Here is a 16,017-nt window from a genome sequence, read left to right as displayed (position 1 = left end):
ACACCCTAGTAGGCATCACAGGATGGGGTGAGCAGGGCAGAAGCTTTCCTTTTCTTTGGTTGCCAGAGTGCTGGCTGGCCTTGTCAAGAAAGAGAAAAGAGAAGAAGAAAGAGAAAGAAAATTATAGATCTGCCCAGAAACAAAAACAAGAGGAAAAAATAGAAATAAACACACATGTTAAGAAGTGGTCAATGTGTGTTATTTTTATAATGAACACTTGAAAGAGCAGGGCCCTTGATGTGTGTCCTTTATAAGCCCTCGCTGTGGAAGGTGCCCCATGAATATTCAATGGGGGCAGGAGGAGGTAATGACTTGCCGAAGGTCACGCAGCTACTTGACAGCAGACCGGGAACTCAAACCCCTTTCTCTGCTCTTGCCACCTCGCTCTCAGTTTCTTTCCCTTTTCGCATACAGCATGGTAATGATCCTAAGAGCCTTTCCAGTAGATTGGTAACAGTGCGGGCAGGGCGGAATCCCCGAGGGGTGGAGGAAGAGGGACAGGGTGGCCAGCCTCCCAGCTCCTGGTACCCAGGAAGTCCCGCGCGGTTTCCTTAAAGCACTAAATGCTGTGTATTTAACTTGCGGGGATGTGTCTTACAGGCAGTGTGGCCCCGTGGGAATAAGATGAGCCTTGTTTATATAGCCCCTGAGAATGCCAACTTCCTGTACCAGAAGCATCTATTTAGGTCATTAAAAATTAGTTGCTTGTCCCTCGAGCTGGGTCCCGCAATGCTAAGGAAAACATGCAGGCAGGTGGTAGATGGTCAGAGTCAAAACCGCCTCCTCCTGGATCAGCAGATCTGCCAGATGTTCACCAAAAGACATGGGCGAGGATGTTCCTAGCAGCATATTGGGGACAGCCCAAAACTGAAAACACTCTAAAAGATCATCACTAGGAAAATAGGTGAATAAGTCATGGTCTCGTCATTCCTGCAATGGAATAATATTCAACGGTGACGGCGACCTGACCACAGCTACACGCACCAACATGGATGAGTCTCGTAAGTAGAGTGATGAATGCGGGAAGCCAGACACCACAGCTGGACACCAGGACGTTGTAGAAATCCACTTACACCAACTACGAAAGCAGACATCACTGGTCTGTGTTGTCAGGTCAGGAGAGTGCTTCCCGGCTGGATAAAGTGGTTCCCTGGGGTCGGTAATGACTGGAAAGGGGCACGCGGGGCTTCCAGCAGAGTTCAGTTTCTTGATCCACACGCCGGTTACCAGGAATGTGTTTGCTTTGTGAAAATCCATCAAACTCGTGCTTTGTGCACCCGCCTGGATGCACCTGATTCCTCAACACCAAGTTTCGTGTTGAAAAAGTGCCTCCTCCGAGCTGCCACGATATTTCATTGTCTCTCCCCTTGTCACCCCCCTGCCCTTCTTGTCCTGTCGTTCTAGCAGCTGCAGCAATCACATTTACCCCGCCAGCACCTCCAGCAGCAGCGGAATCCATACCCCGTGCAGCAGGTCAATCAGTTCCAAGGTGAGGCCAGTGCAACCCTCTTCCATTTTATACCTTCCAGCCGCGACGTGTAAATCCAAGTGTAGCCAGGAGCCTGGCCTTCTGGGCTGGGTTCGCGTTCAGGTAACATTAAAAATATTTGAAAACTGAGGGTACCGATCCATCAGAATGCATTTTTGGAATCCTCTACTGTGCTGGGCGTTGATCTTTGGGTGGCTGGGTCACAGAGAGGTCCTGGTTGGCCCCGGGAGGGGTCAGAGTGGCTGGGGGGCAAGGGCAGGACTGGGGCAGCTATTCTTTACCAGAGATAGGGAAGTATTTCAATAGTTTAAGAGCCAATAAGGGCATACTGGTGCCTGGTTGGTTCCATGTCAGCCTTGGCTATGTCTGGATCGTCATCTCAATGAGCATGGGAGGAACGGCCCTGTGCCACATGCCTCTTGCTCATCCTAACACATCAGCGGGCCAAAGCCCTCACTTCCAACGACTGACATGGAAAAATCTGGCCTGCAGCAGCCGCCAATTTCTGCTGAATCTAGAAGACCCACATGGCCTTGAGTTTGACTATCTTGATCCTGCTGCCCTTTGCAGAAATCCGGACTCGTGACCCAGTAGCAATGGGCACATTGTATGATCTCTGTTGCCATTCCTTTATGTAGTAGAAAATCCACTCAAATATCAATCCCTTCCATCTCCAATGAAGAGAGCCCCTGAAGGTCTTGTATGGGGTAGAGGGTGAGCTGAAGACCCTTCCCAATCTTATCACAGGAGTTTTTAGGGGGCTTTAGAGGCTACCCAGTAGTGGAAATCCTAATTCCCATCCTTTGCCCTTTGCGTGGGACCTAGATCCTAGGTCCCAATTTCTCAAGTGTTACCTAAGGCTTTGAGACTCTGCCAGAAGCTGCGAAGCCCCTTGCACATAAATATGCATATATGTAAATATATACAGACTTTGCATAGCATTTGCACAAGTGCTACCCTGCTCAATGGACGGTGGGTGAAAAATTCATGATGTAGGGTAGCATTTTTCAGTCTTTGGGCTGCAACACACAATAGTAGGTTGTAAAGACAAGTTCATGGGTCACAACCAACATTTTTTAAAAGAAATGGAATACTGGGGCACCTGGGTGGCTCAGTCAGTTAAGCATCTCCCTTCAGCTAAGGTCATGATCCCAGAGTCCTGGGATCAAGCCCTGCATCAGGCTCCCTGCTCAGTGGGAGAGACTGCTTCTCCCTCTCCCACTCCCCCAGCTTGTGCGCTCTCTTTTGCTCTCTGTCAAATAAATAGATCTTTAAAAATAATAATAATAATAATAGAATAGAAAACAATTTTCCAAGTATATCACAATAAGGGAAACTTTTATTTCTGTCATAAACCCACATGTGTATATCCTGAATCACAACCATGAGTAGTGGTTTTAAAAAGACCCTCTGGCCTCTTTTTTTTTTTTTTTTTTTTTTTTTTTTTTTTTTTTTTTTTTTTTAATTTATTTGACAGAGAGAGATCACAAGCAGACGGAGAGGCAGGCAGAGAGAGAGGGAAGCAGGCTTCTTGCTGAGCAGAGAGCCCGATGTGGGACTCGATCCCAGGACCCTGAGATCATGACCTGAGCCGAAGGCAGCGGCTTAACCCACTGAGCCACCCAGGCGCCCATGAGTAGTGGTTTTAAAGAGTCTGAAAGCATTGCCTGTGAAAATACAGGGGCTTGAGTAGCTACCCCTCCCCCTCCTGCCCCTGGAACACATGTATCATTTCAGAACCCTTGGACTTGACCCTGGCGAAGGACAAAAGGAATGAAGCTGTGCACAGGTGTTCTGTGCACTAAATTAGTGCTGATATTGTTTGAAGAATTCTGCTTCTCACTTGGTCATAGGCAGGGGAGCGCAGAAACGGTCACTGTTACATGCATAATTCTTGTTTTAGACACAGTTCTCAAACTTAAGCTGCATCAGAATCACCAGTAGAGCTTGTGGAAGCGCAAACCGAGGGTCGCTGGAGAGGATGGGGTGGGGGGTGGGGGGATGGGGTATTTGGGGAATGGGCATTAAGGAGGGCACGTGATGTGACAAGCACTGGGTGTTATATGTGACTGATGAATCCCTAAATTCTACCCCTGAAACTAATAATACACTATATGTTAACTAAATTGAACTTAAAAAAAAAAAAAAAAAGCACAGTCAGCCTGGCCCCATCCTCAGAGTCTCTCATTCCACAGGTCTGGGGTTGTCCTGAGAATCTGCCTTTCCAACAGGCTCCCAGGAGTTGCTCTGCTGCTGGGGCTGCTGGCCCAAGGCCCACACTTTAAGAACCAGTGATTTCCATTAAGAACAAATTAAAAATGTAAAATCCTATAAACCCAGCAGAGTGTCCCTTGACTTTTCTAGGTTCATAACTCATTTATTATCTTTTGGAATAAAGGAGCCCACCGAAATGTAATACTTCTTCTGTATTAGGAGTTATTCCATATGGTTTGGGTCCAGTTTTAAAAGTTTTCCTCTTTGAACTTGAGCTGTACTTAGGCTTAAGCACCAGTGACATTGTTGAGTCCCTGAGGTGATTGGTACACTTTTTTTCCTTTCTTTTTTGTTTTTTTTTACTCTCATCCTTATTTCATTTTACTAACACCTTAGATATCATAATGTTATGTATCTGGGAAAACAGCAAATTGGTAGATAAGAAATATTGTCCTTGGAGAGTTACGTTAGGAATAACTTGCATGAGAACCTCCACGAACACTCACCACTACATATTTCAAAGGTTTAATGACTATCTTTCCCTTATTGAGTTTTGTGCCTCTAGGCGATGTTACATGCCTATAGAGAAATGTTTATTTTTCACAAATACAGGCTTCCTACGAGTGAAAATAGGAAACAGACCCTTTTAAGAAAAAAATTGCCTATGATTTCTATTTGAATGTGGAAGATTTTCTTTGACACTGTGACCAGTGGGCAAGAAAATTAATTTGAGTACAGTGTCCCCACAATAATATCTGTCTTAGACAAAAATGGAAGAAGAAGAAGAAAAAAAAATTAGTCTGTTATTTAACGTATATAGTAATCAGATAACAACAAGGTAATTCTTTAAACACATTTGCATTTTTTTTCTATACAAGTATTAAACTAGATTAATAAAAAGCATTTTGTTTCTACTTAGGATAAAAATACGGAGCTGAGTGCTGGTTTTAAAATGCCCTTTTGGGGCACCTGGGTGGCTCAGTCATTAAGCATCTGCCTTTGGCTCAGGTCATGATCCCAGGGTCCTGGGATAGAGCCCCACATCAAGCCCCACATCAGGTTCCCTCCTCAGTGGGAAGCCTGCTTCTCCCTCTCCCACTCCCCGCTTGTGTTCCCTCTCTCACTGTGTTTCTCTCTGTCAAATAAATAAATAAAATCTTAAAATAAATAAATAAAATAAAATGCCCTTTTTTCTATAAAAGTTATACCTAGATAGTAGTACAGTCATTTTATACTAAAAATAAAGGTTGGCTTGGATTAACGCTTCAATACCTCTTAAAAGGCATTGCAGCATTTCTGTCCTCTAAAAGGAGGAACCTGTTTCTCATTCACCAAAGTGGCCCAGACCATTTCCAGTCCCTCAATATATCTATTATAAACATACAACAGAAATGTCCAAAATATGGAAGTCTTTTCGTCTGTTTCCAGTAGCTCATTAGCCTGTTTACATAATTTGGGTCTAGCCAATCAGTCTCTGAGTCAGCAATATTTTCTCCTTAAAATTTTTTTTATAAACAACTCAATAACCCATTTCACCACAGTTGGTCAGACTTGCCAGGCAGTCAATACAGATTTAGTCATTAAGGTCACAAAACTTCATAACAAGATTACAGATTGCAATGTATACTCCCATCCAGTGTTTAACAGGAACTTTTGATTTTTTTTAAAATCACTTAGATATAATGAAGCTTAAAACAGAAAACTGAAACATTTCTAGGGCTCGCCCCCAGCCCTGGCAGGTTTCCCCCACAGAAACCATTTCATTTCTCAGTGCAGCATGGTATCGATCTCAAGCTACAAAAACTTAAGTCATAATCAAAATTCCCATAATTTTCTTTCTTAAAGAAAGAAAGAAAATATGGAGACCTATTTGCTGCCCAGAAATCAATAACCCCATCAGGAAGACAGAAACACACGTACTGCCCAGGTGCCAGGCTTAACAAGCTTACACTGTTCTCATCTGGTTTCTCATCCCAGTTCCAGGTGGTATCACATTTGCTTATAATATCGATTGGCTCCCATGCTGCATCTTTTTTAAATGTCCAGGAAAAAAAAAAACAAAACCATTTTTCTGTGTCTCATAGACTTAATCATTATTAAGAGGGACATAGAAAAAACTTCTCTTTGTGCACCTCCTAGCCCTTTACAAAATTGACTGGGGCTCTAAGGGTGACATTTCTTTCTCTTGGCTGATTTGGAAATTTCCTAGGAACATGTAAAGAAGGACTCCCTGAAATGCCTAATTAGAGTTGAGGGACTTGGCCTTCATCCTCTGGCCGGCTTTTAAACAGCATCATTAAAACCATGTCAGCGATCTGCTGAGAGAAGTAGTCACTGCCGATTTGTAGGAGTGAGTGGACTTTGCTGCAAAAATGCATAAAGTTCATTGCCAAGGAGCAAGTAGCAGGATGATTTCTTTTTCTAGCTCAGGAAGCTGGCCAGTTTGCACTGACATGTTATGATTCAGAGAATCTGGAGCATGTGGAAATCTGTAGAGTGGATCCAAAAAATGTCCCATCTGTCGAAATAGCTTCTTAGCAGAAGCAGTGACCTTTAACCTCTCAAATCCCGCTCAAGTCTTAAGGGAAATTAGTCTAATGGTCTTTATTGATATTATTCTCTACTGAACCATGTTCCACTTCACAAATAGAATACACAAAGTGATCAGCCGTTGCTTCTCTTTTTTTTTTTTAAGATTTTATTGATTTATTTGACAGAGATCACAAGCAGGCAGAGAGAGGAGGAAACAGGCTCCCTGCCGAGCAGAGAGCCCGATGCGGGGCTCGATCCCAGGACCCCGAGATCATGACCTGAGCCTGAGGTAGAGGCTTCAACCCACTGAGCCACCCAGGTGCCCCCAGCCGTTGCTTCTTAATTTAGCCCAGGATGTGAATTCCCTCTCACCTCCAAGAATAATGGTATCTGATTGGTGAGGATGGCATCCTATCAAGAAGAGTGAGAAAAAAATTTGCTTCTGAAATGTGTACAAAAATAATAACAGAGTATATCAACTACAAAAGCACGTGTCCAGTATGATCCCTATTTTCATGTGTCTATTTATACAGTAGTTATCAGTGGTTATCTCTGGATGGGGGGAATTTGGGTAACTTGAATTTTCATCATTGTACTTTTCAGTGTTTTCTGAGTTTTTTTACAATCAGCATGTTATAGTCAGAAAAATAATCATTTTTGTTAAGGATTTATGATCAGAGTAGATCCTTTCATATAAAAGAATTTTGTCATGCTTAAAGATAATCCCAACAATATGTTACAGTAAATTGCTTATCAAGATGAGTGGATGGGAATGTCTTTTCTTCCCCTGTAGGTTCTCCCCAGGACATTGCAGCTGTGAGAAGCCAAGCAGCCCTCCAGAGCATTCGAACGTCTCGGTTGATGGCACAGAATGCAGGCATGATGGGAATGGGACCCTCCCAGAACCCAGGGACAATGGCCACGGCAACAGCCCAGTCAGAGATGGGACTGGCCCCTTATAGCAACACGCCTACCAGCCAACCAGGAATGTACAATATGAGCACAGGAATGACCCAAATGTTGCAGCACCCAAACCAAAGTGGCATGAGCATCACACACAACCAAGCCCAGGGGCCAAGGCAGCCCACCTCGGGGCAAGGGGTTGGGATGGTGAGTGGTTTCGGTCAGAGCATGCTGGTGAACTCCGCCATTACCCAGCAGCACCAGCAGATGAAAGGGCCGGTGAGCCAAGCCCTGCCAAGGCCCCAGGGCCCGCCAAGGCTGCAGGGCATTATGGGAACAGTCCAGCAGGGAGCGCAGAGCTGGCCACAGAGGAGCTTACAAGCCATGCCCGGGAGGACTAGTGGAGAACTGGGATCATTCAACAACGGCGCCAGCTACCCGCTTCAAGCTGGCCAGCCGAGGCTGACCAAGCAACACTTCCCACAGGGACTGAGCCAGGTCGTGGACGCTAACACTGGCGCCGTGCGAACCCTCAACCCAGCTGCCATGGGCCGGCAGATGATGCCGCCACTCCCAGGGCAGCAAGGCAGCGGCCAGGCCAGGCCGATGGTCATGTCTGGCCTAAGCCAGGGCGTCCCCAGCCTGCCAGCGTTCAGCCAGCCCCCAGCCCAGCAGCAGATGCCCAGCGGCAACTTCACTCCAGGCGGCCAGAGCCAGGCCTACGAGCGGAACGCCCCTCAGGACATGTCCTACAATTACAGTGGCGAGGCAGGCGGGGCCTCCTTCCCCGGCCTCTCGGACAGTGCGGACCTTGTGGACTCCATCATCAAAGGTGGCCCAGGGGATGAGTGGATGCAGGAGCTTGATGAGTTGTTCGGGAACCCCTAGTCCAAAGGAAACCCGAGAAGCACGACTCCTAGTGTTGAAAGCTTAAAACGTGAAAAAGAAACAGGATGTTGAGCCATCCCTGTTCTTTTGTTTTTTTGACCCACGCAAACTGAGCAAAACTGCAGCTGGCTGACAGTGGAAGATCCAGGTGCCAACCCACAGCCCCGCTGGGCCTCATTTCACCTGATTTTCACACAGCAACCGACACACCAGGCCACGCCGATCCTGGCTGAGAGAGGGAGACACCGCGGAGGCAGGCAGGGAAGATGGATCCGAGGCCCCTCCGCTCGGCCCTCCGGTGCTCGCCTGGCCCAGGGATCTCTGCTCCAGCCGCGCGGGACTGCTGCCCAGCGTGAGGGCTCTGCCAGCCCCTCCTGGCCCCCGGGGGCCGGAGACCGCAAAGCCTTGGGGGCCGGGGAGCGTCCCGCAGAGGCTGTTGCATGGTTGCACAGGCCCAGAGCACAGGTCGGAAATGCGCTGAACCCGGCTACAAAGAAAGGTCAGGCGTCAAGACATGCTACTGTGTTTGGCGGGTAGGCACGAAGAACGGGAGACAACAGAGGATCCTGCGAGCCTGTCTGCTGTCCTGTGATGATCCTCAGGAATTGTAGAGGCGTTGCTGTCAGCTGCCTCTCAAAAAGAGCCAAGCGAGCCTGGAGAAGGGTCCTCCGGCAGTTCTGCGGGAGGCAGCCCTCTGCCAGTGACCATGACCATGACGATGGCGGCCGGCACTCCAGGTAGTCAGGCTGGAGCCTCCTGGGGGCCCGGTGTCCTACTGATTTGTCTAGGCAGTTCACATCTACTTCCGGTGGCCACAGGGTGGGGAGACCCCGACTGGATGCTGTGTCTGCCCGTGTGGCCGCTTTTCCCTGCACCCCTGCCCTTGCTCCTTCCTGCCTCCACCCCATCCTGCCCTTGCTTCTCCTTACAGACTATATGAGAAGAAATGAAGCTTTTGTCTTTAGGGGACCTGGGCAGAATCCTAATAAAGGCAAGAACTTAGACAACGCCTGAAATGCAAAGGCAACACTGGAGTTTTCTTTCTCTAACATGTAATCGGCTGAATATTCTCTGCCCGAAACTGAGCAGCCCCTCTGACGTTGCATGGCGGGTTACCGTGAGCCACACCCGATGCTTCTGGTCTACCCTGGGAGACGTGGCCCAAACAGCGCAGGCTCTGGCTCCCTCCCAGGGGTGATGCTCTGAAACTGGCCTTGCCCTTAATCCCTCCTCACCAGAAAGATGACTCTAAAATGCTCAGAGATGAGGAACTGAAGAGTCCGTTGCTCCACCTGACCCATTTTGATGATAAAATGTTTGAATGTTGAAGATACTGTTCCTTCCACATGGGCAAGGTCATCCACTTCCAAAGTCCTGTACAGTCGTTCTCGTTGTAATTCACTCAGATCTGCCCCAAGCGACATCTGCGGGAAGGGATGATAGCCTCTGCTACTTAGCATACGGCTGTGTCTTTTGTCCTTGCTGCTGTTCCCACTGCCCCGTTTGGGAGGCCACGTGGTATATCGTCCGGAGGAAGAGCCGAGCGTGCTTTTCTCATGCCACACTCTCCCTCGGTGTCCGAAAGCCTGGCTCCCTCCGTGTGACCACGCATGGGCACAGGCTATGGGGAGCTGGCCTGGCTGCTCGCACGGGGCGGGTCCTGAGATGGGGGATTGGGGGGTTCGAGAGGAAAGCTGGGGGCAGAGGGCAGAGAGGTGACAGGCAGGCAAACGCTGTCGTTGGCTTGCTCACCATGTCCCAAGGTGGTGGATCTACTGAGCAAGGGGCAGGATGGAGACCAGAGGAGGCCAGTTGGGCAAGAGCCCAGGCAGGGGCTGTGGTCCTCCTAGGAAGACCTGGTGGCAGGTGACCATGAACTCCTTGAATGGGGGAGGGACGCCACCATGGAAACTCTTGAGTAGAAACAGGTAAAAACCAAACGAAGAAAATAAAAAAATAAACAAGCAAGAAGACAGAAAACATAATTACCTTTTTCTGAAAGGTACAGGAAACATATATGAGCAATGATGAGAAACTGGAGGTGGCTGAGGGGAGAAGGGGGCTCCATTACCTTTTAATAGCTTCCTCCAAATGCTTAGTACTGGGACCAACTAACTAGAGAGGTAGATTTTAATAAGTTCGTTTTGTTTTTGTTTTTGTTTTTGTTTTTGTTTTTACTACGGTGCTGATGTATATGTAATGTCTAAAAAAGTTATTTGTAAATAAGTTTTTACAATACTGCAGATATCACTGGGTCTACTATCTGTAAAAAATATACATATAAATATATATATACTGTTTGTTTAAAATAGAGTATTTTTATTTCATTCCTTAACTCATCATCACAGCAGTGGTATATTGCACTTCAGATGACATCTAATGACTAATTTGTACTGTATGACCTATAGCAACTTGCTCCATTTTATTCAGATTTTTCTAGTTTTCTGTTTTTACTTTGTACATTGAGCATTGCTTATTTCCTTTTAAGAAATGTACAGAACTCTGAAATGTAGAAATGAAGTGATGTTGACATACCACTTTTAAAGAAAAGAAAATAAATAAAAGATCATTATCTGAATCAACCCAAAGCATAGTTTATTTTAGGAATGTCACTGGATCTCCAACCTTAATTAAACGGATATACTATGCCTGGGTTTTAATTGATTAACTGCAGTTCCTGTCTCAAAATTCGTGATATCATTAAACATTTATTTAACAGAGGACATCAGTCAATCATTCCCAGTCTTTTTAATTCAACCACACAACTAAAACTTTCTAAATTTGCATCCCAATGGATGTAGCAAACAGAAGAGAAGAAAGCTATGAAAGGAACATACTGAAGTCCATTTGTAGATTCAGTACTTTCAACTTCCAACTGGCTCATTAGAAAATTGATAGTAAAATTTTCACTTTAAAAAAAAAGAAAGAACCCTCAAGGAATATAGGGAAGGGAAAGTAACACAAGGGTCTCACCCCACTGTAGCAGACACTGTCCACACACACACACACATACACAACCCATAGACACCTCACTTCTAGCCCTTACTGCATCTCTCTTGGCCTGCACCGTCCACAAACTGTTGGAAATGATTAGAAGTTTACATTTCTTCAGATCCACGGTAGTCAGTGACTCACTAGTGCAAGAATGTGAGAACGCAGTCGGGTGGCCTGGACAAGGCCTACGGTAGGATTTATGTTCTAGAGCTCTCCTGTGGGACCAGGCAGAGGCTGAGACTTTGCCTGAAGTTGTCCTTACTTGGCTTCTCACCCTTCCCCGCTCTGTTCTGATTACCCTCCTGGGGGGCCTTCGCTAATGAACACACACATGTGAATCACACACATATGAAACCCCTCCCCTTCTAGGAGACTTGACCTAAGGCTTTCCATCAAAGTTGAAAAGGCACAGTAAAACACCACCATTCAAAACTATCTGGGTTAAGCAGAAAAAGAGCCCACAAGCACAGAATAAAATCATCAAAAACAGATCCAAAACAAAGGTGAGTTTTAATACATACCAACCAAGAGGAAGAATGCATTTGACTGTGGGAGAGGCCGGTCCTACTCCTGGAGGACGATGGTTCCAGAGCGGCTGCCGAATAACAGTGTGGAGAGAACAGTGTGACCTGGGGCTTTGTCCCACTGATAAGGGCTTAGTACTCTACCAGATGACAGGAACTGGAAGAATGAACTGATGGGGGCGGGGAGGGTAGTCTGATAAAAACTTGAAGCTCCGAGAAGAGTTGAGTATTCCTAAGCCCGGACTAATTAAAAGCACGCATTTTCATTGACACCGAAGTGTGTCCTGCACAGGATGAATGCCATCCCCTTCTCCTTCGGAAGGATTTCCTATATGTATCTCACCGACCTTTTTAAAATCCCAGTTGCAGTAAGTGTGCGATGAGGGGAGAGGCAGAGAGTAAACATCTATCTGGAAATTCACTCCACGTTCGTCCCAGTGAGAAAGATGCATTTAATTGCCTAAAGGAGCTTTCAGAAGCACCAGATGAGCTATCTCTGCCTGTGACCGTTCTTTTCAAGGAAAACTGTGTATGGAGTCAAGAGGTGATAAAACAAATGAGCTGGTATTTTTCCTTATTAACGCCGCGCCCACCTCCAACCCAGCAAAGGCAAGTCAGGGAGAGGAAATGCCCAGAAAGGGAACAAAGCTACTTGATTGTAAAATCAGGCTCTGTTTTTGTTTTTTTTTTTTAAGATTTTATTTATTTATTTGACAGATAGAGATCACAGGTAGGCAGCGAGACAGGCAGAGAGAGAGAGGAGGAAGCAGGTTCCCCGCTGAGCAGAGAACCCGATGCAGGGCTCAATCCCAGGACCCTGGGATCATGACCTGAGCCGAAGGCAGAGGCTTTAACCCACCGAGTCACCCAGGCGCCCAGGCTCTGTTGTTTTATGTTTTCATTGTTTTTTTTTTTTTCCCCCTCTTCTCTTCTCTGTTTTGTCCTCTAGTCTCTTTCCCAATTCTGATGACATTTGATTCCCACACCGGTGTCTTATGGGCAAGCCACCGCGACCTGATTTCATGCAACAGGTGGAGGCAATTACGGCAACATCCGTACAAGGGAGGCCCTGGCTTCCCTGCCGTGTCCGGGACAGCTGCTGGGCCACCGCTACTGCTGTGGCTCTATCGATCCCACAGATCCCACCACAAGCATAGAATGCTCAATTAAGAAAAAGAAAATCTTAAAAAAAAAATATTCACAGCTACCAAGAATCTGATTTTGGGTTTTAACTTCTTAGAAATGATTTTTGAACTTTTCATTATGAACCTCATCAAACAGAAAAGTAGACAATCTGATGAGTAACTGCACACTTGCCTCAATTTAGTAAATATTAGCACTGTGTCATGTATGCCTTCCGTGATTACATTGCAGAACAACTCCAGATCAGTTATCCCCATTAGGTTCCTTCACCCCTCAACCTCTCAACATGCAGCTCCCGAGAATTAGCACATTCTCTCCTCTCACCAGAAGATCATTACCGCGCCTCACACAATTAACATGAATTCCCTAATACAACCTAATTCTTACTTTATGTTCAGATTGTCCCAGTTGTCTCCCACATGTCTTCCGTAACTGTTTTGTTTTTTTTTTTTCCAACCAGGATTTGATCAAGGATCCCATATCGCCATTTGGTTTTTATGCCTCTTAAGACTCTTTTAATAGAGAATAGTTTCCTGTCCCTTTTTTCATAACAGTTTTTGAGACAATGAATCTGATTTCTAAAAATAAAACCCATCAACTGATTAGTATACAAATCATATACATCTATAATTCTCAAACAGATCAGAAACTCACATCTCTCTGGCCAGCATGTTTCCTCCTTGTAGCCAAATTTATAGGAATTAAAATAATCAAGAGGTTGCCTTGGTAACAATAAAATTAGAACAAAGGAAATAAATTTTATGGTTCAGATGTTTAAAGATACAAAGCTCTGATAGCCTGGTGTACTCATCTTCTTTCTCCACAAGTTTTTAACCAAATTGTGTATTTGTAGTTTACTTTTTTTTTTAAGATTTTATTTATCTATTTGACAGAGAGCACAAGCAGGGAGAGTGGCAGGCAGAGGGAGAGAGAAAGGCTCCCCGCTGAGCAGGAAGCCTGATGCAGGACTCGATCCCAAGACCCTGGGATCATGACTGGAGCAGAAGGCAAAGGAAGGCAGATGCTTAACGACTGAACCACCCAGGCACTCCTGTAATTTACTTTTTTAAATAGCTCCAATTTAGATGCAACATAGAAATTGTTTAGGGGTGCCTGGGTGGCTCAGTGGGTTAAAGCCTCTGCCTTCGGCTCAGGTCATTATCCCAGGGTCCTGGGATCGAGCCCCGCATTGGGCTCTCTGCTCAGTGGGGAGCCTGCTTCCTCCTCTCTCTGCCTGCCTCTCTGCCTACCTGTGATCTCTCTCTGTCAAATAAATAAATAAAATCTTTAAAAAAAAAAAAAAAGGGGACGCCTGGGTGGCTCAGTTGGTTAAGCAGCTGCCTTCGGCTCAGGTCATGATCCCGGCGTCCTGGGATCGAGTCCCGCATCGGGCTCCTTGCTCGGCAGGGAGCCTGCTTCTCCCTCTGCCTCTGCCTGCCATTCTGTCTGCCTGTGCTCGCTCTCTCTCCCTCTCTCTGACAAATAAATAAAATCTTAAAAAAAAAAAAATTGTTTATAAATGCTCAAGTGCCAGATTGAGAAAGTCGTGTGTTCTTTTCCCCACTTCCAAAGGATATGATTATGTAGTAACTGTTCTTTGGGGTCAAAAATTTGCTTTCTTTCTTCTTTATTGTCTTCAATGTGTAAAACAATCAAATGTCACAATGCAAGTCATCATAACTGATCAGAATACTAAAAAGTAAAAAGGCCATAGAAACACAGCATTTTACAGTGAGGAATAGCCCCATTTTACCCAAGGAAAACGGAGGCAGAGCCACACGGAACTGCAGTAGCCGGCCCAGCCCGGGCTCCAACAGGATTGGTGTTGGCCTGCTCTGGTCTTCACTGCCTCGCTAGCCGCCCCCTATGGGTGAGGGGCTTTATTCAAAGGCAAACAGCCCGTGAGGATGATCTTGATAGCTCCATTTTCAGACCACTGCATTCTCAGGGTATTTGCAAATATTTAGTACTGTCATTTGGGACCCCGGGTTGTCATCTCTTCCCCACTATTCTGGAAACACTACTTTTTCAATGCCTTTATCTCTTTTCCTATTATGCATAGTCTTTTAAAACTTCCTTTGTATCCACCCACAAAAAAGAAAAGTCCCAATCAACAGCTTCTTGAAGATGCCCAAGACAGACTCAACGCTGTCCAGATTTCTCTAGAAAAATTGACAGAGCCCTTTTCCTGATGTTAAAATGTGTTATATGGGCTCATAATTCCATTCTCCTGAAGTCCCTGAAGACTGTGAGGTGAACTCACTCCCATCCTACAGATGAAGAAAGTAGGGGTGCCCGGGTGGCTCAGTGGGTTAAAGCCTCTGCCTTCGGCTCAGATCATGATCCCAGGGTCCTGGGATCGAGCCCTACATCGGGCTCCCTGCTCAGGAGGGAGCCTGCTTCTCCCTCTCCCTCTGCCTGCTGCTCCCCCTACTTGTGCTTGTGCTATCTCTCTCTCTAATAAATAAAATCTTAAAAAAAAATAAAAATAAATAAAAGACGGAGAAAATAGAGGAGGGCCACAGCAGCTGCTGACCCCAAACCCCATATGACACAGGAAGTACAGCAGAACCCTGTCCTCGCTCCAGCTGTGGCCATGACCCTCCTTCCCCTGACCAGGGGCAAGGACATCAGCTGCACACTAGTCTCAAGACGCTTCCTTAAAAAGGATAGACCTTGGGCGCCTGGGTGGCTCAGTGGGTTAAGCAGCTGCCTTCGGCTCAGGTCATGATCTCAGGGTCCTGGGATCGAGTCCCACATCGGGATCTCTGCTCAGCAGGGAGCCTGCTTCCCTCTCTCTCTCTCTCTCTCTCTGCCTGCCTCTCTGTCTATTTGTAATCTCTCTCTGTCAAATAAATTAAAATCTTAAAAAAAAAAATGATAGGCCTTTCCCCACACCCCTTTTTCCCTTTTTCTTTAAAAAGAGAAATTTCACCCCCAGATTTGTTTTATGCTATTAGTTGATGACTGTCTTCTCTGGCGACTTTATGTGTTTGCCCGACTTCCCCCACGTACAGCCAGCTGTTGCTCTCCTACAACCCATAAAGTGAGCGTGGCGGCCTGTTTAGCATCTGTCTGGAAAGTAGTAGTGGGACAGGAGTAGTGGGACCATTATCGGTGGGGGGACGGCGGCCCCACAGAAAACTCGGCACGCGGTCAGGCTGCTTTCTCCCACATAAGCAGTCATGGCTTCAGCATGCACGTCAAGAACCAGAGCCCGTGCACCTCCCACTGAGGATATGGCTGTACACTGTCACGGTGGACTTTAATTCTTAAACAGGAAATGCATTCTCTAATGGGTATGTTCCTACAAAGCCATTTCAGGAAACA

The 16,017-nt window shown here is 46.2% G+C and overlaps 1 protein-coding gene across 3 annotated transcripts in view; it reads left to right on the top strand.

The window, feature by feature from the left end:
- MAML3 (mastermind like transcriptional coactivator 3) overlaps positions 1-11,138 on the top strand; it is a 408,594-nt gene extending 397,456 nt beyond the window's left edge. For 2 of the 3 annotated variants that reach the window (XM_047718482.1, XM_047718484.1), the window contains exons 4-5: positions 1,405-1,489; positions 7,029-11,138. In XM_047718482.1, coding sequence (XP_047574438.1) covers positions 1,405-1,489; positions 7,029-8,026 — 1,083 coding nt within the window. In that variant the 3' untranslated portion in view covers positions 8,027-11,138. The remainder of the gene's footprint in view (positions 1-1,404; positions 1,490-7,028) is intronic. The other variant, XM_047718483.1, reaches the window with a different exon arrangement.
- Positions 11,139-16,017: the final 4,879 nt, after the last annotated feature.

The sequence above is a fragment of the Lutra lutra genome, chromosome 2 (assembly GCF_902655055.1).
Source record: "Lutra lutra chromosome 2, mLutLut1.2, whole genome shotgun sequence".
Taxonomy (NCBI): domain Eukaryota; kingdom Metazoa; phylum Chordata; class Mammalia; order Carnivora; family Mustelidae; genus Lutra; species Lutra lutra.
Note: the sequence above shows the minus strand (reverse complement) of the source record. Positions and strands in the feature narration are given on the sequence as shown.